Source organism: Corella eumyota, chromosome 3 (genome assembly GCF_963082875.1).
Source record: "Corella eumyota chromosome 3, kaCorEumy4.1, whole genome shotgun sequence".
Lineage (NCBI taxonomy): Eukaryota > Metazoa > Chordata > Ascidiacea > Phlebobranchia > Corellidae > Corella > Corella eumyota.
In genome coordinates, this window is record NC_137492.1 from 8,140,523 (window position 1) to 8,162,194 (window position 21,672).

The following is a 21,672-nucleotide window of genomic DNA, read 5'->3' on the forward strand; positions in this document are numbered from 1 at the left end:
AAGAAATAAAAAAATATAAGTTATTCCATTTGAAGTAAACCATTTAGCTACTTGGTTACACGTTTGTTTACAAAAACTTAGTTTATAAGTTTATACAAATTTCTTAAAGACTTGTTTTCCGTCCTCGCAAAAAAAGTTGGTCAATACTTTGAATGTCGTCGAGTCTGATTGAAATTACGTCAACAGTGGTGGTTACTGTTATGCGATAGGCAACTTTACAAATACTATTATGACGTTTATAAAGCGTAAGTTTCGTTTATAAACACGTAATGAAGCATAATCGCGTAAACTGTAAATAAACTTTGAGAAAACTGATTTAGATTTATCACTTACACAACCACAACAAACTGACAAAATAGCGTAATAGAAAAGCCAAAACGATCAACTATAACAAGAATCTGTGTTTAATGACAAAATACCAACTAATGCAACATTGGAACTCAGTATTAAACCAAAGTAATACCGCTATTTACGTATTAAAACGAATTATTAACTGGTACAACAGTTAAATCTAGCTAGTTAAAGGGTCTAAAAGCATTCAGTTTTGCTTATACTTCTTTCATGCAATAAAACACTCTTTTTTTGTCTAGGCAAATTGCTTAGTAAAATTTAATCAAATTTCATTTTCAAAATAATAAGGTTGAACTATTTATTTCTGAAGGAAACTTAGGTGTTCATAAACGTCATGATAGTATTTGTAAAGTTGCCTATCGGATAACGGTAACCACCATTGTTGACGTAATTCCAATCAGACCCACGACATTTAAAATATAGGTCAAAGTATTAACCACATTTTACTAATAACGATACCACGTGATAAAAAAAAGTTTAAAAATTAGTGTTTCTCCCGGGACGCCTGAAAATGAGGGAATGGAAATTGAAGAAAAGGAAAATGAAGAAACATAAAATGCTTCTTTCATTTTCCGTTCCTTCATTTTCCGGTTCCTTCATTTTCCAGTTCCTACATTTTCCGTTTCTTCATTTTCCGGTTCCTTCATTTTCAGTTCCTTCAATTTCCGTTTTTTCATTTTCCATTCCCTCAAATTCCGTGCCCCCCTTCCCCCAATAAAAATTTAATTTTTTTAAAACTATGTTTTGTTAAATAACTTGATTAAAATTAAGTGAAATTAAAAGTTCTGTTTAAGCCTTTTAAACCAATTTTTTTTATTAATTTTTGCGTTTTAACGTAGCGTAGTATTAAAAATATCAAAAATTATAAATTGAAATAAAATTAATACGAATAGGTTGCCTAATATAGTGTACATAAATTTAAGCGACTGTAACTTGAAATATAGAAGTTTTTTTAACATATGGGGAACAAATGTACGTTTGTATCCTTGATTTATTTACAGTGCATAATTTTTCCGCAAATGTTTGAAGAGGACTGCCCTTAATCCACTAAATCAATGTAAGTTACGGCTGCCTGCCCTTTCCAGTTAATTCTGCAAATACTTTAACTTTTTATATAAATACCGCATTTATCCGGCAGTAAGGTACAAAAATGCCGTTCCGTCCCGCATTTTGCGAACATTTCCAACTTTAGCCAATACTTAATTAAGAAAAAGCGGATAAAAGATTGAAAAAGCAGAATAGCGGCAAAAGTATTTAAACAAATAGGCGGAACATTATGTTGCATAGTCGAAAAACAGTTTTAATTAAAAACTATACAAGAAATATACTATTTCGTTTTTTTCAGTTCTTTTAAATAGTTTTTTATTCCTAAATGTTAAAAACACTTTTACTTTTATAAAGTTTTAACAAATAAAATAAAGTTTTTAAAGGCAACAACTTTATTAAAATACAATTACATCCCAAGACAAGAGCAAAAATTTTGCTAGACAGAATTACTCAAACTAAAAAAAAAGTTGCCAAGCATATTATTATTTATTAACATACTTTTATTTACAATGTAAGGTACTTAAATCGGCAGTGTTAAAAATTAAAATGGCAGAATTATAATGCATGAAATTCTTAAATTCAATAAAAAGCCTATGGTACACAGAAAACTATATACACAAAAGCAACATGTCAAACCAAATTCACCCCTTCCTATATAGTTATCACACAGACAGTGTATTTGTACAATTTCTAATTACATATTTTCTTCAGTTAAAAAAAGGTGAAGCATGCTTACATATGAGCTTAAACAAACAGTAGGTAATTATAACTTACAGATATTTTTAATTTAGTGATTCTGTGGTCTCAGTGGAATTCTGGAGCAAATATTTTTATTGTTGTGGGTTTTTTCAACTCTTTTCTTGCGATTCTAATAAGTTAATGTTTGGACCAATTTTAAATCCTATTTCAAAAGGTTTTTGACTAGTATAAATATTTTAAAAGATGAATAACTTACAAAAAAAAATGGTTGTCCACCACCATCGGGAATGGTTAAACTCTGGTTTAAATCTGGTTCATTTGAAGTTAAACTTGCACCACTTTCACTCTGGAATAAAGATAACAGTAAAATCTTGGTAATTTTAAGAATAAATATAACCTTTTTGAGCCCTACAAAAATATTAATTAAATTACAAAAAATCTGTAAAAATATAAAAATTTTACCTCTTCACTTTCTGGATACTCTAGCGGCCTTACTTCCGCCTCTTCTTGCTCTTGCTCCATCTGGTGTTGGTGTTCCTCAAGAATGGATTGGTCACCAGGTGTCCTCGGAATGTCACGATTGTATTGGTACTTTTTACGACGAGGAGTTACACCTAAAAAGTTTTTAATTCTCGATCAAAAATTAGTTTAGCAAAAACTTTGTCAGTTAACTTTTTAAACATTACCTAATGATTCCACTGGTTTTAATTTATCTTTTAGAAGGTCATCAAGCTCTGAATTTATCTCCAGGCATTTTTGCTCAAGGTGAGTAGCTATAGTGACATTGTTGTCAAGCATATCAGTGGCAGCAGTCACCAATGTGGTCGCATCTTGTTCATGACTCTTACTCTCTTGTGTGATTATTTCTGTAAGCTTAGTGACATATTCACTTTCTTCAACAATCTAAAAAGTTAAATTTAGGTTTAATTAATTCTAACACAAGTCAAGTTTTTATTAACACACACCACAAATGAAGTTTTTTTATTTGAAGGCCTATAACATGTTGCACATATATATGTTGTTTGTTGAGGTCCAACATATAAAAATTTGCCTTAAAAATTGTATCATACCTTGGTATTTTTAGCAGCCTTTTCTGTGTACTTTTTACTTTGACTTTGCATCTTCTTACAAACTTCATCTAAATTCGCTGAAGTTTCTTCATAGGTGGTATTTATCTTGTTTAAATCTTCATTTAACTCACAATATAATGCATTGCTGGACTTAACTGCAGTGTTAATGGCAGTAGTGACCTAAAAATAATGTTTATATACATACAGCTTTATTTAAAAATTGGTAATAAATTCTTATTTATTTATAATTGAGGTACCATAATGTAGTTGTTAAAACACTAAATTTCACCACATGAGGTCATAGGTTTGATACCTGTTGTCTTATGCAGTAAGATTAATATTTGGGCAATTATAAATAAAAATATCTTGAACTGCCAAAGCCAGTGCAAGAAAAGGTAAAAGTTACAAGTATTATTTTGTGTTCAGGCCGTAAAGTACAAAATAATGGAAAAAAACAAAGTTTTTTTTATTAGAAAAACGATGATAAAAAAAATTTAAGCAACAAAAATTTTAATTAGCTAATTAGAATTTATATATTACTATCTGAAAACAAAGCCAACTTAGTTAAATATTTAAAGTTGCTACAATAACAATATTACCCTGTTGTTATCATCGGCTAGTTCTTCAATTAGTTCATTATTTTGTACTTGTTGAAGTTTAACATATTCTTCTGTGGATTCTGTCACAGCGTTAGTTAGTTCGTTCATTTGGTTGTCAGTTTTACTGTTTCTTGCTTTCATCTAATTATTTAAAAAATAAAAATGATGATAATATTGCATAAAATACAAAATAGCAAGTAAAAATTTTATAAACACAATAAAAAGTTAACTTACATCAAGCATGTATTCCCCCACATTTTTGTTGAAGTTGTCTAGAAATTTGGTAAAACTATTCTGTAAAAGTTTAAAGGGTTTAACTTAAGAATATAGAATAAAAACTGTTTTACTGAATGGCTGTTTTAAAATGCCATCTTCTATTAATTCAACATTTTAAAATTACCCCCTTATACCTTATTTTTCGTATAAAAAACATAATTTTACAAAAAAATTTTCAATTGGCATTGTCAAAATTTTGGTTTTTAAGAATTACGTACACGAAAAACAAAATAAATTATTTGACTTATTATTAAATTTTCAGTTTAAATTATTTCTAGATAATATTTTTATTAAGGTACACATAAAATTCCAATATAATTATTAACATATTAAGTTACCAAATTACCTCTTGTTGTCCTGTAATTTGATGTACAATACTCTTAACTTCAGACATATTTTCTTTCATTTTTTCCTCGTAATTTACTGAGTTATGTATTTGTTTTTTTAACTAGGAAAAAAATTGCTTGTAAAAAATACAATTTAAACTTAGTAAAAGATTATAAATAAATAAACATCAAAATTTATATAATATTAAAAGCATTACAAGTTGATCATGTTGATTTGTTGTGGCTTGTAAATGTTGAACAACATCGTTTAAACCTTCAACACCCCTGTTGAATGAGTTCATTTTGGTGACGGTCTTTTCAACTATATTTGCTAACCAACTCTATAAAACAATTAACAGATCATTTAGTTGTATATAAAATATGTCATTTAAAAAAAAATCTATATTAATTTATCCTCATTGTGAGATGATTGAATTCATGACATCAGTTAACCTGACCCAGTCTCAAGTTGCTTTTGGCAGTTTAGGATATTATAGCTAAAAATTGCCCAACAATAATCAGCTGCTAATTGGCAGTTGGCTCAATAGGAGTTTTTACCGATTATAGTGCCTAACTCGAGGACGCTACAGCATGAGAGCAGTGAGAATCAAACCCAGGTTGGTTAAATTTATATTAATAATAACTCATATTTAACCTTGCATTCTTTTTTGATGTCTTTATGATTAGATGAATTATCTTCAAGTATGTTATTTAATTCCTCAAATAAATTTAAGTTTTTCTAAAAACATTTATAAAAGTTATTTAGACAGTATGTAAATTTTATAGTTAGCATTAAACGTAATTTCAAGTCATAGTTAAATCGAAATTAAATACTTGATTATTTTTACCTCCATAGATCTTGTTATATCTTGCTGCCAATGCTGAAGTTCATTACTCAAAATGTTCGTGTACTTTTTTTGTCTTTCTACACTGCTTGCTATAAAAAACATATATTTTATTAAAAAATTTTAAAATATTTAAAATTTAAATAAACTTAATTCTTAAATATTCACACGAAAATTTCTTTTTATATATATTGTTTTGATAAAAAAACACTAATTTCTTACCATGTATAGTTAAAGTATGTTCTAATTGTTTGTTATTTTCTTGAACAAGATTATGGGTATCAGTACACACAAGTTCTAGTTTGGTTTGAACACTAAATTTGCCAAAAAAAAAAAAAAATATTATAAATTTAATAAGTAAAAAAATTGTAAAAATATATTGGTTTTGCTGTGTTATAATTAAACTTAAATCGTGACATATTGTTTAAAAAGTACAAGAAAAGGTTTAATTTTTTTAGGAGATTTTTTTCTTACAAAACAAACTCTGTTCTCATCAAATGCAATTTAACCGGTAGAGTTTTATTTAAATCGGTTCACCTTTTTGTAGATAACTTAGTAGCTTGCAAGTTATTTATATTTGTTGCTTCTTGTCTCTCAACCTTATCATGAACTTTTTCTATGTCTTTGGATACAACATCAGCTACTTTGAGAAGCTAAAATTAAAATTTTAATCAAAAAATCAATTTTAGTTTCTTATTAAAAAAGGACACGTCAAGATGCAAGTTTTTAATATTAAGTTAATGTGTAAGTACCTCATTGGCTTGGGATTTAAGCTTAGAACCATGCCTAATATGAGCATCCTTTATTACTTGTGTTTCAGATAACAGGGTGCTTGTTACTTGAAGATCCTAAATAAAATTAATAAATATTAACTTCAAATATATACGAACATAAGGGAAATAAAGTTAAATTAATGTAATATGTGTATATATGTTTTTTAGTTAATTAATAGGCCTTTAAAAATATAAACAGCCTCTTGTGGAGAACAGGTAAAAACAAAATTTAACAAGCAAATTTTTGTTAAGACTATATTTCGACAAACAATTCAGTAACTTGAGGGTAAAGGAGCAGATATAAAAAAGTTATATAGCTAATTTTACACAATCTTCATATTATTTAATAATAACTACAATAATTAAGTACCAAAATATTTTTTATTCTAAAAAATTTAAAAGTCTTATTAAAGTCTAATTACTTCCATAACCACAATAAGTTTGTTAGTTGTTTCCCTTAATTCAGTCGAGTTAATATCGAACAAGGATTGCAACTCAGTCATCTCCGTCTCACGCTGCTGTAGCGTGGCTTGTATTTCTTCCAAACCTTTTGTTAATTTTCTAAAAAAAATGTCATCAAAAATTATTTTTATTCAAAGAAATTAAATACTTAATAAAACAATTAAATAAAAAATCTAAAAATCATTTACAGAGTTTCACTTTTATTAAAAAAAAAAAATTTAAATTTATGACATTTGGGTAAAAAAATTGATCCATAAAACGAATATAACATTTAACACCACTTTTTAACAAACTAACTTACTCATGTTCTTCTTCTGGAATGTGAATTCCATTCTTCTCTCGTAAACAAATCACTTCTCTTCGTAATCTTTCAATTTCATCATCATATTGCTATTAACATTATCAAGAATTGAATAGTTAATACAATTTCTTAAGAAAGTAAAGAATTATTTGTAATTTATAAAAAAAAACAAAGAAATAAAAAATTGTTTAACTCTGGAGGTCTCTTGGAGAAATACAAATCTGTAGTATATATACCAACATTACAACTAAGTTACAAATTAAATTGCAATTAGAAAGTTCTTTTGTTAACTACAATTCCTAATTTAAGTTTATCAATGATAATGATCTTACCTTGATCAGAATACGTTTGGTAAGCTTCTGGTTGACTTTGGGTCGATTTTGAATATTCTTTGCTCTGCAAGCATACTCCAATGTACTTAGTGTTTCTTCTACATTACCACTACCAGGTGATATTGTAGCAATAATGGATGTCTTTGTTGTTCCTCCTAAAGAATCCTGGAGTAACCTGGTCAACTTGCTCGCTCTGTAAATAAAGAACGGTAAAAATATGTCATTTACAAATGAAAAAAAAATTTTATATACTGGGAGGCTCATATAATTTTTATTAGTTTATAAATCAAAAATAAAAGTTTTAAGCATAAAAAGTTAAAGGCACAAGTAAGGGGCGAATTATACACCATGCACAGATATATTAGAGACAAGTTAATAAAGAAATTTCTTGAACGTTAAATACCTGTATGGAATATGCCTTGAGTGATCAACTAATGCAGTTATACACCTTCCAAGTGTAAGTAAACTCTGGTTAATACTTCCTGCCTCTCTGGCTCTCTTATTCACGGCTCCCGACCTTCCTATATTTTCACTTCCAGCTAAGTCAACCTGAAATTTATGGAGATAAATAGTGTACTGATTTATTTTATAAAAACCTTTGACAAAATTTAAAAATGATTACACCAAACTGATATCTTTTCCAATTATTATATCAAATTCAAAGTGTACAGTTGTTATTTGTAAGTTTTTGGTTACTTATATAGATTTTACTCAAACTGCTTTTCATGTTACTCACAAGGTTAAGTTTTCCGATCTTGACCAACTCTTCTTCTTCCATCTGGTTTTGGGCAACTTCTTTGTAATGAACAGTCACTGAAAACACACTGTGAGATCTAAACATAAAAAAATATAATACAACCTTAAACAATAGGACATAAAAACAAGAAGAACAAAACTTTAAAGATTTATAAACTTACCTGCTAGAGAATTCATTTATATCAGTAGCAGCAGTCCTTCTTTTATTAGCCCCTTGTTGTAAGATGGCATATATCTCTGATTTATGGCGAACATGAATTTCTGTTAAACCTGACACCACAACTGAACCCTTCATTAAAAGATTAAGTCATGATTAAATTGTAAAATAAACAATGAATCGTAAAATTAAATGATATCGCATCTTTTTTCACAAAAAAACAACACCTTTTTGTGATAAATTAACTAAAAAAAAACAGAATATGTTTGCTAAAAAAATTCATTTTAAAAGAATAATAATAAAACAACAATCACCTTTCTGTTGCTATCATTGTATATGTTCATCTTTAAAAGCTGATCCGAAGTTGAAAGGAGGTCATAAATATCCTCGTTGTAAATTTCAAGAAGGGAAACCCTGACGCTAAACTCACAACCACTCTGTTGCATAATAATTTATATAAATTTAATTTATGAATCATATTATGGAAGTTAATCAACCAAGCAATATAAATATTGCAACTTTTTTTTAAATCTTTTGGTAAGATACACATTTAAATATTAGTTAAAACATTAATATCTACATTTTGAAGAAAATCGAAAAGATGACTCATAGCTCTCGGTATAAGACCAGCTTTAGGGTCGGTGTCCCAAGTGAAATCCTGACCCAGAGTTTTTTCTCCTTCCATTGTAAAAGTCTTTCCCGTACCAGTTTGCCCATAACTAAAAAAAGTTCAATGTTGCAAAACAAGTTTTAGTTCTTAAAAAAGTTTTAGTTCTTAAAAAAGCAAATATACAAAAACTTGATCAATTTGAAATTTTTTCAAAAAAAAACAATAAACTAAAAAAAAACAATATTTAACAAACACAAAAAAATATTTACGCCAATACTGTACAGTTGTATCCATTAAGAACATCGTGAAGTTGAGGAGAAACTACACTGTCATACACATCTAGTTGGGTTGCATTTGGACCAAATACCTGAAAAAATCAAATATTACTCAATTATTTAAACTTTAGAAATTGTTAATAAAAACATTACTTGTATATAAATACATATAAACTTGTACATTACTTTAGAATATTGGTGAACAAATCAGTAAAAAAACACATAAAAAATATTTTAAACCATTAGAACACAGCACATAATTTTGCAAAAGGGTGTAAATAAAACAAGCAATTTCAAAGAAAAACTGACTTTGTCAAGAGTAAATGTTTTAGTAGTTTGAGCTTGAGATAAACCACTTGTCGAATATCCAGTGACAACATTTATTTCTTTACTATTACTGCTACACTCAACTGCTTTTCTTAACTTTCGCTCCGATGCAAACATAGGCCTGCGACAGAAATATTTTGTTTAAACACAAAAAATTTTTTTTTTAAATACATGCCTATATAATCAAATAATTAGTGATTAGCATGCCAGGTCAGCTGGTGTCAAAAAATCTCGCGTAAATATGCAACATAAATCATCTGATCATGCGTGCACATGTAGACGATAATTTTGGTACGAGCAGACGAGTGCACGCGTGGTTACGTCAAAAAATGGCCCACTTTCCAGACTAAACAGACAAAAAAAGAAAAATAACAAAACTGAAAAATCATACCTGCACCGCACAGCTACATTAACTTTTTCATCTCCTTTCTGGTGGTTGTGAGTCATTATTGAATTTTTCTATTAGAACTATTTGCTTCACACTTTATTAACTAACTAGAAAAGATCTAAAAAAATGACAGATAAAAAAATTGTGTACTTTTGGTTTACATATATTTCTGCTTTAATGGTTTTAAGCGTTTTACTTTCAGCTGTTTTTGCAAAACAACATCTTTGAAAATTTGCGCTTAATGACGTCATAAAAATCAACCAATCAGATTTTATTAAAAATATTTGTATTCAGTTTATCCCCAATATTAAATTTTTATCAAAAACTTTTAAATAAATTAAATAAATCCTAATACTTTAAAATTATGCAATTATTAATCAAAAAACAATAAAAACAATAAATACGGCAAACTAGCTAATTAAGTTACTTTAGTTAGGCAAACTTTGATTTTGCAAATTATTTTAGTTAAGTTAAAAGGCTGCAACATGTTTTTTGTGATTTTAATTAAAGTAGTACATTTTAGTCTAAATAAATTAACCGATTTTTTCTCAATTTTTAAAAATAAATTTAAAATTTTTTAATAATCTATTAGTAGAGTTTTGTAATTTTTTAAAATTGACTTGGCAAAAATTCCGCCAACCGGTGTAAAAATAAATATGACGCGTTTGCGGGCCGTTTTTAGATTTCTGCTTCAGGTCATTGTTTGGGTGTAAAACGTTATTTAGTAAATAAAAACATGTCTAATCTAGCAATATCAATGGTTTTATAAATTGCACAGGTTCTAAGGCTTTTTTGACTACAATTTTCTATCGGTCCTGTGTTTCAGTTTTATTATTTCCCCGTGCCGACTTTCTCTTACACTTTTAGCCAAAATGCTTTCCACTACCCGTTAAAAGACATTTTTTAGGTTTTATGTTAGATTGTAAATAACTAACATTGTCAGTATGTAATTTTAACACAAGTTCTAATGTGCTGGATGACGCTACTTAGGTCCCAGCATATTTCAGCGTACTAAGTAGCTTGGAAAGCAGTTTTTTTGTACCTAATTTACTTAAAATTGTTTTTTTTTTTTACCCAAGTGTTGATTAAAAACAGTTTTCTTAAAGTTCAGGCCACATGTAACTATGCGGTTGTGATTTATTCGCAACACACGGAACGTGTTCATATCACGTTGCTATGAACGCGGATATAGTTTTCTAAAAACCAGTCTTTATACAAGCGCTTTTGCTTAAGATCATGCAGAATTCAAAATTAACACTAAGTAACATAAAATTAAGCATTGAAGTACTGTTTTTTTACTTAAAATAACAAAAATCAGTAACTTTTTTGCAATAAATACACCATTTACATTGTAGTCGGGGGCCCGCAGACAGGTTAGAATGGCCCTTGCACGATTTTGCGCAATGCTAAGTTCAGCGTTAAATTTTCGATAAACTACGCCATCAAACATTTTTTTTTTCCTAACTAAACTAATAATTTAAAAAATGATCATTTTGCATGTCGCAGGCCCTTCAAATTTTAATTTTTTTTATAAATTTTTTTATTCGTTGCAACCCCTAAACAACAAAATGTATGATTGGTTATTATTTATTTCCATATTCTTGCTTCACTTGCAATGTTAAAATACCCAAACAATCAAAAAAATTTTAATTTGTTTTTACATTTATGAAAAGAAGGTTTCAAATTAAATAAATACGAAATGTTTTAGGATTGCATAGAGCCTAAGTAAAAATAGTGAAACATACAATAATTATAATTATACAAATAATTTCCAAGTGCATTTTAATACAATTCAGTAAAACAATTTTTGGGTTACTTTTTTAAGCTTTAAAATAATACGAAGAAACAACAAATTGTAATCGAATTAAAAATTAAATAATGCAGCAAAAATTTAAAAATTAAAGCTTTAAATTTATTTTATTCTCTCTCTACTGAAATTTATTAATTATAACTGAAATTTAATGATTGTCTTAATTAAAGTATTGAACACACAAAAACAATTAACAATTTCTATATACAAAAGTGCAATTATATATACTTATCAGATAAAATTTTAATTTTTCACATATATTAATACGAAAACTATTTGTCTGGATATATTTGTACAGAAATTTAGATTTATTTTGAATAAATATTATGGCAGAATACACCATTAAAAATTAATTTTCTATAACTTAATTACTCCAAATATATTTTGCTAAATACAAACAATATATTACCCCGTAACTAACAACAGTTTAATGATAGCTAAAACAATTTTACAAATTTAGTTTAAATATAGTGTATAAATAATTTGCTTAAAAATTTGTTTAACATAGAAATTTTAAAACTAAATAAATCCTGAAAATTGTAATCTCAAAAAAAATATTAGCAAATTAACCATACCAATATAAAAACAAGTTAAAACCAAAAAACGGGGTAAAAATTTTTTTTAGGCAGTTACTCCGATAAATTGAGGAGCAGAAAAGGGGAATAACCGCTCGGTTAATCCCTCGAATCTAACATCACAATGCGAGCATTTTTCCTCTTTTGCTTTGTTTTCAACTTTCTTCAATCCAACTTCTTCCCAAGCCTCGCCAAGACTCGATACAAAGTAACTGCAAAATAAAAAACAAAAATTAGTTTTTGGCGCAAATAAAAACAGATTTACCTTTAAAATACAAAAAATTTTACTCAAAAATACAGAAAAATTCAACTCAAAAATACAAAAAAATTTTACTAAAAAAAATAATTTTAGGCATAAATATAGTAAAAATTTAAAAAAAGCATAAATTTTTATGTTTTTTTATTAACTTTAACCCAAAATGTCACTTACAAATTAACATTAAACATTACAAATGTTTATCAATGTTTCAATTTTTTCCAAAACTTGAACTGTCAATCAAATTTATCCACAAAATGATCAATTTTTATAATTTTCAGAACCAAAATGACGTCAAATTGTTTGTTTATAAACTAACAAATACTGGGTAATCTCGGAAATAGACATTCAGTCGAAATTTGTTTTGAAAATAAATACCCGTTTATCCGCATTTTTCCGAGTTTCGCGTTTTGTTGACACAACAAATTAACAAAGTAACTGACGCGTGTACGATAAGTTTAAGCGGCTTTAAAACGTAATTTCGGCAGTTTAAAATACGAGGAAAATGTAACGCAGAAAAACGGGGTATTAACGTGTAAATACTTTATCTACACTAGTATAATAAATGTAAAAACAACAAAATTGACAAAAAATTTTGATCAGCATTTTTTGGGACATTTTTGACAAAAAAATTATAATTTCGGTTTTAATTATCTCTTCAATGTTACGTAACAGTGTTCTTATTATTACCTCATCATTGGCAAAGTGTGACCTGGAGTCGGTGCAACTCTCAACATCTCCTCTCCACGTGGTACGGTCGGGTAGTTAATAGCTTGAACGTAGATGTTGTATTTCTTTAGCAACAAGTCGCATAACTGAGTGTTCTTTTCAGGGTCGCCAACCTAAAAAAGTGTAAATGTATTAATTATTTAGACCGTAAGAAAATATTACTGAAAATTTAAATTTCGAACACGACATTTTACTGAAATTTGGATCATTTTTTTTTTAATTTAAGGACATTTAAAATAATGGTTGAGGTAAAAAAAGACTGATAGAAAATGTCTCATGTCAGTAAAATGGCGTTTTCGGCATTTGGTTTCAAGTAAAAAGTATATTTGGTAAATAGTTTCTTAGGTAAAATGACAGTAATCCAAAAATGTCGAACGACAACAATACAAGTGTAACAAAAAGTATTTAATAAATTTAAACAAAAAACACCTAAAAAATTACAAGTAGAAAAGTAATTAAAATCTTACCTGTATTGGAATGATATGGCTCGGGCAGTTAACAACCGGTAAATTAGCAGCTGAAATCATTCTTCTTAACATCCTGACATTCCGTTGATGACGGGCTCTAAGCTCTTTTCCTTCCTGTGACCTAAGTATCTTAACAGCAGTTAGTGCACCAGCTAGGTTGATTGGAGGTAGAGCTGTAGTGAATATAAACCCGGCCGCGTAGCTACGAATGGTGTCAATTAAGGTTGAGGTACTTGCGATGTAGCCACCAACGTTGCCGAAAGCTTTGCCTAAAATAAAAAATTAATTTAAACTTAAAAAAATAATAAAATAACGCAACATCAAAATTTTGTTTTAATTTTAAATTTTAAAGTTTTTTTAAATTTTTTTCTGCAAGTTTTTTTAAAAGTCGCTTTAAAATTTGCTTCAAACTGACCTAAGGTTCCGGAAACGATATCAATTTGATCTATTAACCCGTCCCTTTCTCCGATTCCTGCTCCAGTTTCACCATATAAACCCACAGCATGAACTTCATCAACAAAAGTTATTGCTCCGTATTTGTGAGATATTTCGCACAACTCCTTCATTGGACATACTGCACCTGTAAGTAGATACTTTACGTTAAGCAAAGTTGGCCTAGGTAAATTTACCATATCAAGACGTTTAATATAAGCACCCAGGATCCGAAATTCGATTACCGGGGCTGGCTTATTGATTTGTAATTAAACTAAAGACTTCAAGCTTAATGATAAATTTAAAATTAAAATTAGTTTTAAGGTTTTGGGTCCCTTTTTAAATTTATTTTTAGGGCTTGTGTTTAATTCCCGCTTTTGGCATTAACCTCAACGCTTTAAAAATAATAAACTTTGACAAAAAGCACTGAATTTTACCGTCCATAGAATGAACGCTTTCAAACGCTACAATCTTGGGCGTGGAGGGATCCGAGTTACGGAGCAATATTTCGAGATGGTCTGGGTCGTTATGCCGGAAAATATGCTTCGGGACTCCGCTGTTTCGGATGCCCTGGATCATTGAAGCATGGTTGCCTGCATCACTGTATATCTCGCAACCTAAAAAATAAATTAAATATTTTTTTAACAAATTTTGCTAATTTTTGTTGTTGAAATTTGTTAAAAAAACAATACAAAATATTCAAGACATTTATAAAGAAATTTTAAAACTTAAAAAAGATTTTTTTTTGACTTTATCCCTGATTAAAATTTTGTTTTAATTAACAACAAACAATAGATAAAACGAAGACGAGATTGTGACGCCAAACATTAATTATGACGTCAGAAACACGGGTGGCAGTTAACGCGGAACACCACAAAACTTAAATATTTTAACAAGTTTACAATATAATTAGCAAATAAAAGTTTCGGTTGATAAGACTTGGTGATAGGAGGCAAGTTAACGCGTAATACGATAGTATTATAGTGATAACACAATTATTAAAAACAATTGTAACTTTTCAAAGTTAATTGTAAGTTACGTTACAGCTCTATTTTTAAAATATTAATAAAAAATATTAAATTAAATTTGATAAAGAAAAAAATTGTATTGACACCAGCAAAAATATTTTAGAATTACTAAGTAAACTTTGATAATTAAACAACGACATAATTGCAAATAATTTCGCCTAAAACTGACAATTATAAGGTAAATTAGCTTATAATATAAGAAAAATATAATAAATTTAATGTAATTATTTATAAATGTTGCGTTATTAAATCTAGTTTTGATGTAATTTGATCGGAATATTAGGGCCTTGGGCATTTACATAAATAATAAGAATAAAGTTTTTGAGAATTTTATTATGCTATTCTTAAATTTATTTAATAAATCAAAAATAAATTTCTGTGTTTAAATTAGACAAAAAAAAACTTATAAATCTAAATAAATAAATTTTTCAAAACCAAAAAAATTTTTTTTTTACAAAAATCTCGGAAAATTTTTTACCGAAATAAATTTTAAAAAATAACAATAAACAAAAAACAGCTAATCTTATACCAACTTTTTAACAACATTAAACGACAACCGTACCACCCTATACTATACACAACCATTTAGTATAACTAACAACATATTAACGCTACTATTGATCAGATAAAATTTTGCTAAAGTGATCAAAATTTCGATAAGTCGATTAAAATATTTTGGTTCTAGCAAGGACTGGAAAATTGCTACAAAATGCTTATTTTTGTTGTCAAATTCGTGTTTGTTGGTAAATTTAACGTGAATGAGTTATCTACGTTTTGAGTGACGTTTATCGCATGCCCTACTGATATTCAGTCACGAATTCTCAAATTTTTAAATTAATCGGAAAAATATTTCTAGGTTTTGTAAATATTTTGAAAATTCCTAACCAAATTAAAATTCTATTAAACTTTATTTAAAAACTGTTTGAATTTAAAAATAAGGCTATTTAAAACAAATAATATTTGAGTTTAATTAACAGATGGTCTTCAAAAACAAATCGTAATGACGTACATAACATTAAATATGGCGTCACAAATATTATTTTAACGTAACAACCAAGGCTCAAACGTACCTGGCATAAGTTTAGCGAGAGTAAAGAGAGTTGAATCGTTGGCGACGAAACAGGAAGAGAAAAGAAGGGAGGAATCTTTGCCGTGCAGAAAAGCCAGCTCCTCCTCCAACCTCCCGTGAATCGAGTTTGTTCCTGAGATGTTGCGAGTTCCTCCAGCTCCTGCTCCGTAACGTTCCACGGTCCCTCTGCAACAATGGAAACAATGGAGTAACAATGGGAAAAACAATGACGTCCAATTTAATTAACAACAATGTAAAACAATGAGGTTAACAATAAAAATATAACAGTTTGACAGTTCCTATATAACTTGAAAAAGTTAATTAATTTATAATTATTCACATAAATTAAAAAAATTAAGTTGTTATAAGTTTTAAATTTAGAATTCATTTATTAAAAATTACTTAAAACAATATTCTTTTATTTTAATATTTTACAAAAATTTTCGTCGAAACGCGGAAGCTTTAAGGTTAACCAAAAGTTTACTTGCTGCGTCATTATCGCGCGGTGACTTAACTAATTGTTACGTCACTTAATAAATTACTTGCTAAAATTAATAATCATTTTTTTTTTTTTTAGAAAAAAACGAATTCCTAGGAAAAAAATTGTCATTTCCAAAAAATTTTTGCCTTAGAACGTCATAAAAAGGTCGTCGGTAACTGTAACCTAATAAACATGAATTATTAAATCCAGAACATGACGTTGCAGGATTTTTTGTAATTTTATCAATGTCTTAATTACCCTTATAACACGCAAACGTAGAGAAAAATTATTTTTGAATATTACGCACCTTTTTTTTGCTCCAGAAAATTAGTAAAATTGCTAATAAAATAATATTAAAATTCGGTTTTTAGCAATATTTTAAACTAAAACTCGACTAAGACAGCCATATAAATAACATTGATATGCTATTAAAGATATTGTTTTTATATATGTAAAATAGCTTCGTAAGAACTATATATATATATATATATATTTTTTTTTTTTGTCCAAAAAAAGTTTTTTGTTTTGTTCAAATCTTTTTATGTATTCGAAAAGTTATATTTTTTAGATTTTCAAAAAAAAAATACCAATTGTGGCGCGTGGGTAAATATTTACACTTCAATATGTATTGATATATTACAGCAGTTAAAACCCGACCAAGAATAACAGGCGATTAATTAACTAACAACATAAAATACTAACCTAATAGCGTCCACAACTTTAGGGTGTCGACTCATTCCGAGGTAATCATTACTGCACCAAACTGAAATAGGTTTCGTTGCTTCTGTAGAGTGGTCCTCGGCAAACGGAAAGGTATCAGCCCGCCTGTTCACCTGTAAGTTAATAAGTCGTGAAATTAGGTTTTACATTTAATTTTATTATCACTTGAAATACAGAAATGATAGTCACGACCTATGGTAAAACAACGCCTTTTTTCAAGATATATCTAAAATTTTGCTCGTTGATATATATTAAATAAGGCTAATATATAAATAATACGACATGTTAAGGGCTGGAAGTTATATAGCCATGTTTTAAAAATCGATTGGTTTCGGTACAACACAAATGACTCATTTAATAAAAATTGTACTTTCCCAACTTTTAAAATAACTTATACTTATCTGTATCTTATCATCAAAATTGAGATATAGGTTAACTCATTTTTAAAAAATTGTGTTTTTGAAGATATTGCGTTGTACAAAATATACAAAAAAATTTGAATTGAAAAATCAGTATTAATATTTTTACCTTTTTAAAGACCCTGTAGGAATGATCTTGCTTTTTCTCAGCTATTTTCGATTGCATAAATGAATCATAATCAAAACCTAAAAAATTAATTTAAAAATTTACATTAATAATAACTAAGTCTATAATGTAACAAAAATAGTTTTATTTTCGATATAAAAAGTTAACAAACCAGTTGATTGGTTGAGAGATTGGCCTGTTTTCTCTCCAAATTGTGACGTCACAATCCCCTTAATCGTGCTAAGAATTCCATCTGACAAATTAGTAGCAGGAAAAACTTCTAAAAATAGAAACTAATTTAAACCAGACTTTTACCCAGCCTAAAATGATCAAAATATCAATAAGTGACCAAATAATTATAATATTATTATTCAGACTTTTTAATTACGTCACAATGTATTTCATTGTGACGTCACTTGAAAGTATTACAACAAACAATAAAATAAATTTTAAAGCGTCTTTGAACCTGGAGAAGCATCTTCAAAGAGGTCATCCAAAGGATCCTGAAGAGCATCCATAAATACATCTTCCTGGATGTTGGAGCTCGCTTCCTGGGCGGAGTGAAGGAATGGACATTTGGGGGCTGTGGTGTCAAGTAAAACTAAAAATAAATTAAAAATTGAAAAAAATTTGAAAAGTATATTTATTTTATATTAAAAAACGTATGTCATATATCACTGATTAAAATACTAGACTATATAGTAAATAACTTTATATTATTAAATAAACTCCTAAAAATAAAACGAATGGTCATGCAGTCGTTGCGATAAAGTCACGCGGTAATGAATTAATATTTACTTAAATGACTGATAAATATATTTCTCATTACAGTTTTTATTAAGTTAGTTAAACACTAGCTTAAAAGTAAACAAAGGTTGGCAAAAAGCAAACGAATAAAATCAACTGCTTTAAAAATAAAATTTTCGCCTAAATAGACGACTGTTATTTTTACATGTAAATGACTTTGTTGGAATTTTAGAAAAGCTAAAAACAAACCTATTATTTACCAGTTATTTTTGGGTTAAAGCCCCTTATATTTAAATACAAAGGCAGTACCAAAATTACCCCGTTTATTTTTTCATACGGCTAACCGAAGTTAAAATTTAACGCACAACGGCTTCAGTATTTTTCCAACAACCACTCTTTCTCTTTTTTTTACAACCGCTCTTTCTCTTTTTATTAAATTTTTAAATTTACATACTTAGTAGGGCAGGTTATTTTAAGCAGTTCTTCTTAAAACTTACAAAGAAAAACAGGAGAAGTCAAGAAGCGTGAAGATTCGGGGAAATAAAATGATTGTGACGTAGTTTTGCCTCGTTAAACATAAAAACATTTTTAAAAATGACCTCGCGTTTTTACGCTCAATTAATCCTGGTTATTTCAAGCAAAATTTATCTTGGTAAAAATGTTATTTTAGTCCTATCACAAAGTATTTTGTGTACAAAAATAGGGGGTAATAAAAGCTTCAATTTTCAAACCGTGTCGCATATTTTTAACTTGAACCAAATTTAAATACGAAATTATGGTAACCTATTTTCACAAGAAGATAATAATTCGAATTTAATTGAAATGTGGCATGTGAATAAATCGTAAAAACATTAAAATTGCAATAAAAATATTATTACAAAGCATTGTAAAAACAATAGAGTTACTTTTATCAGTGACTAATTTTTGCGTGTTTTGCCATTTTTTTCAAAATAATTACAAATATGTGACTAACAAAAAACCACAAAGTTAAATACAACATAAACTCAAAAAAAACAAAGTAAGGGCAAATTTAAAGGTCTCGGTAAAAATAACTTTAAAATATTTTTACATTTTAATTAAATAAAGTCACATTATTAAATTGTCTAATCTACATAATAGTATATACCATACAAAGTCGTGATGTTAGGTTTTATAAACTCTTGTTGACAATATTTTAGCCAGAAAAACATTAGTGTTTATATTAAATCCGTGCTACCGATCTAACGCATTTTATCCGGTTAAAAACGTGATTGTAAACCGACGCCGAATTAATTAGTCACTAGCTATATAGATACAACAGCAATATAATCAATAATATTAAAAAAACGATTTCTGATAATATCATTATTGATGCGTTCTATTTCCATCATAGGTCATTATATTAAAACGAGATATTAATAATAATGTTTATTTATAAATGTTTAAATATTATTTTTATATTTACCATTTCCAGCCGAAATTTCCTTTTTCAAATCGGTTTGACTAACTGCACCGTTAGCATTGTTTGCACTGTGGAAATATATAAAGTTAAAATAAATACACTATAGAAAATCAGTTCAATTTTATTTATATCATAAGATAAATACTAATTTCAGAGCACACTGGTTTAAAAATACGTTTGCTTATAAATATAGCACAACATTTGTAAAACAGTGTTTATACCTTCTATCAATAAATATTTAAGAGAATTTTGTCAAACTATTTATTTTCTTGCTTCACAACACTAGTACATTAAAAAATTAAAAAAAAACATTACAAGTAAAACAATGTATCTGATTTTGTATTTTTTCTTACCTTACACCCTGCAAGTAAGCCAAAGTGGAATATCTTGTCATGTAATCACTCATAACTGGGCATCTCTGCGCATAGGAGACCAATGAAGCCCCAGCTTTCCTCAGAAACTGTGTTGAAACACGACCCAAGAATGGACACTTGCTTGCAAAAGTTGACATCTTTGGTTGTTGGATTTGTAAGCTAAAAATTGATCTTCTTTGTTGGGTTTTAATTTGATTCTGTTTCAAGGAAATTTGGTTTCTGTAAAAAAAAAGTATTTTAATTATTTCCACATGTAAAAATTTAAAATTTTTATAGGATATTATTCCATAAATCCAATTTATTTGCTAAAACACCAAGTTAAAATGTATTTAGAATAATTTAAAAGTAATAAATTACAAAATTTCTTGTTTCATAGTAATTAAGTAGTTCATAAAAACATAAATTTCTTTAGTACATAAACACCTAGTTTAACTATAGAAAATTTATTACTAAAATAAATATTTCGAACCGTTTAATAAAATGAAAAAATCTGGAATTGGTAGAAATTTTATGAGGTTGAAGTAAAGATAGCATGCCTCCGTTAATATGCATGGCCCTAAACTATTCCTATTTCATTCTAGTAAAAAATATTGCAAATTTGTATGTCAGTGAGGTTTATATATAGACTAACAATGCCTCTGGCAAGTCAAATGCTAACTGCTCAAAATCTTTAAACAAATTGAAAATTCTGTTTGTTTTGCTTATTTTTATCACCATACAATTTTTCCTGGCGTACTACGTCCTGTAGTTGTATAAATAAATAAATAAACACCTTAACCTGAACTAATTAAAATAATGTCTCAATATCATACCACACACCCTCTTAAATACTTTCTAAACTATTTGAAATTTATTAGTTTGCAAAATTTTGGCTACAAGATTCTTGGTATTAATGGTCTTGACGTACCAAATTATGAATATACACTTTTTTGTGGTATGTTATTGACAGATCATTAACTGTTTAAGACACATTAGGTCACTTGAATTCAAATTTGGAAGTTATTGATTGATTTTCCCTACTACTACCGGTAGTATGATAACATTTAAGTTAAAAATAAAAATTTTTCAGAAAATAAAATAAAATTATTACAATGATTAGGCTAATAATTTTAGTAAGGTAATCATTCTGCTAAGCAAAATATATTAACCTAAATACCAAGAAAAAGCACAACTTAATTACATCATAACAGCAAAAACTTGCACAAAAATATATAAAATGTTACCTTTTCTATTTTTTTTGTTTGAAATTTGATTTTTGTTGTTGAAAGTTTTGAGGAAGTTGCTCTGCACTGAGAGCGAACTTTAACAATTTATCCTATTTAATTCACTGCCAATTGTGCTAAAACATAATTTATATGTGTTAATGTTAAAATTTATAAATCAATTATTAAGTTACAACCCAAAATATGAGCTAATTTTTATTT

At 28.0% G+C, this 21,672-nt stretch overlaps 2 protein-coding genes across 2 annotated transcripts; both read right to left on the bottom strand.

The window, feature by feature from the left end:
• Nucleotides 1–1,817: 1,817 nt before the first annotated feature.
• Nucleotides 1,818–9,708, bottom strand: LOC145745316 (uncharacterized). Its single transcript, XM_082563355.1, has 25 exons — nt 9,598–9,708; nt 9,189–9,327; nt 8,874–8,971; nt 8,575–8,713; nt 8,309–8,431; nt 7,999–8,126; nt 7,818–7,914; nt 7,485–7,630; nt 7,082–7,274; nt 6,750–6,838; nt 6,409–6,547; nt 5,966–6,061; nt 5,751–5,866; nt 5,436–5,527; nt 5,217–5,305; nt 5,024–5,107; nt 4,587–4,709; nt 4,389–4,490; nt 4,001–4,060; nt 3,767–3,907; nt 3,168–3,347; nt 2,784–3,000; nt 2,560–2,711; nt 2,354–2,443; nt 1,818–2,266 (listed from the first exon to the last, which is right to left on the bottom strand). The coding sequence occupies exons 1-25, from the start codon at nt 9,651–9,653 to the stop codon at nt 2,186–2,188; spliced, it is 2,970 nt and encodes a 989-aa protein (XP_082419481.1). The 5' UTR covers nt 9,654–9,708; the 3' UTR covers nt 1,818–2,185.
• A 1,820-nt stretch (nt 9,709–11,528) lies between these two features.
• LOC145746486 (5-aminolevulinate synthase, non-specific, mitochondrial-like) lies at nt 11,529–21,589 on the bottom strand. The gene is made up of 13 exons (XM_082564779.1): nt 21,472–21,589; nt 20,228–20,467; nt 19,878–19,942; nt 18,153–18,287; nt 17,859–17,966; nt 17,690–17,766; nt 17,144–17,274; nt 15,962–16,146; nt 14,301–14,480; nt 13,847–14,011; nt 13,432–13,700; nt 12,926–13,077; nt 11,529–12,191 (listed from the first exon to the last, which is right to left on the bottom strand). Exons 2-13 carry the CDS (start codon nt 20,383–20,385, stop codon nt 12,026–12,028), a joined length of 1,791 nt encoding a protein of 596 aa, XP_082420905.1. The 5' UTR covers nt 20,386–20,467; nt 21,472–21,589; the 3' UTR covers nt 11,529–12,025.
• Between the last annotated feature and the right edge of the window lie 83 nt (nt 21,590–21,672).

Bases quoted from the DNA above. Each gene is read 5' to 3' on its own strand.
- LOC145745316 (XM_082563355.1), bottom strand. From the start codon at position 9,653: ATGACTCACAACCACCAGAAAGGAGATGAAAAAGTTAATGTAGCTGTG. The intron at 6,548-6,749 runs GTAAGTTAGTTT...CATTTTTTTTAG, and splicing joins ATTCCAGAAGAAGAACATGA to AAAATTAACAAAAGGTTTGG. The intron at 4,710-5,023 runs GTTAAATATGAG...ATTGTTTTATAG, and splicing joins ACATCAAAAAAGAATGCAAG to AGTTGGTTAGCAAATATAGT.
- LOC145746486 (XM_082564779.1), bottom strand. From the start codon at position 20,385: ATGTCAACTTTTGCAAGCAAGTGTCCATTCTTGGGTCGTGTTTCAACA. The intron at 16,147-17,143 runs GTTAGTATTTTA...CCATTGTTGCAG, and splicing joins AAAGTTGTGGACGCTATTAG to AGGGACCGTGGAACGTTACG. The intron at 14,012-14,300 runs GTAAAATTCAGT...ATCTACTTACAG, and splicing joins AAGCGTTCATTCTATGGACG to GTGCAGTATGTCCAATGAAG.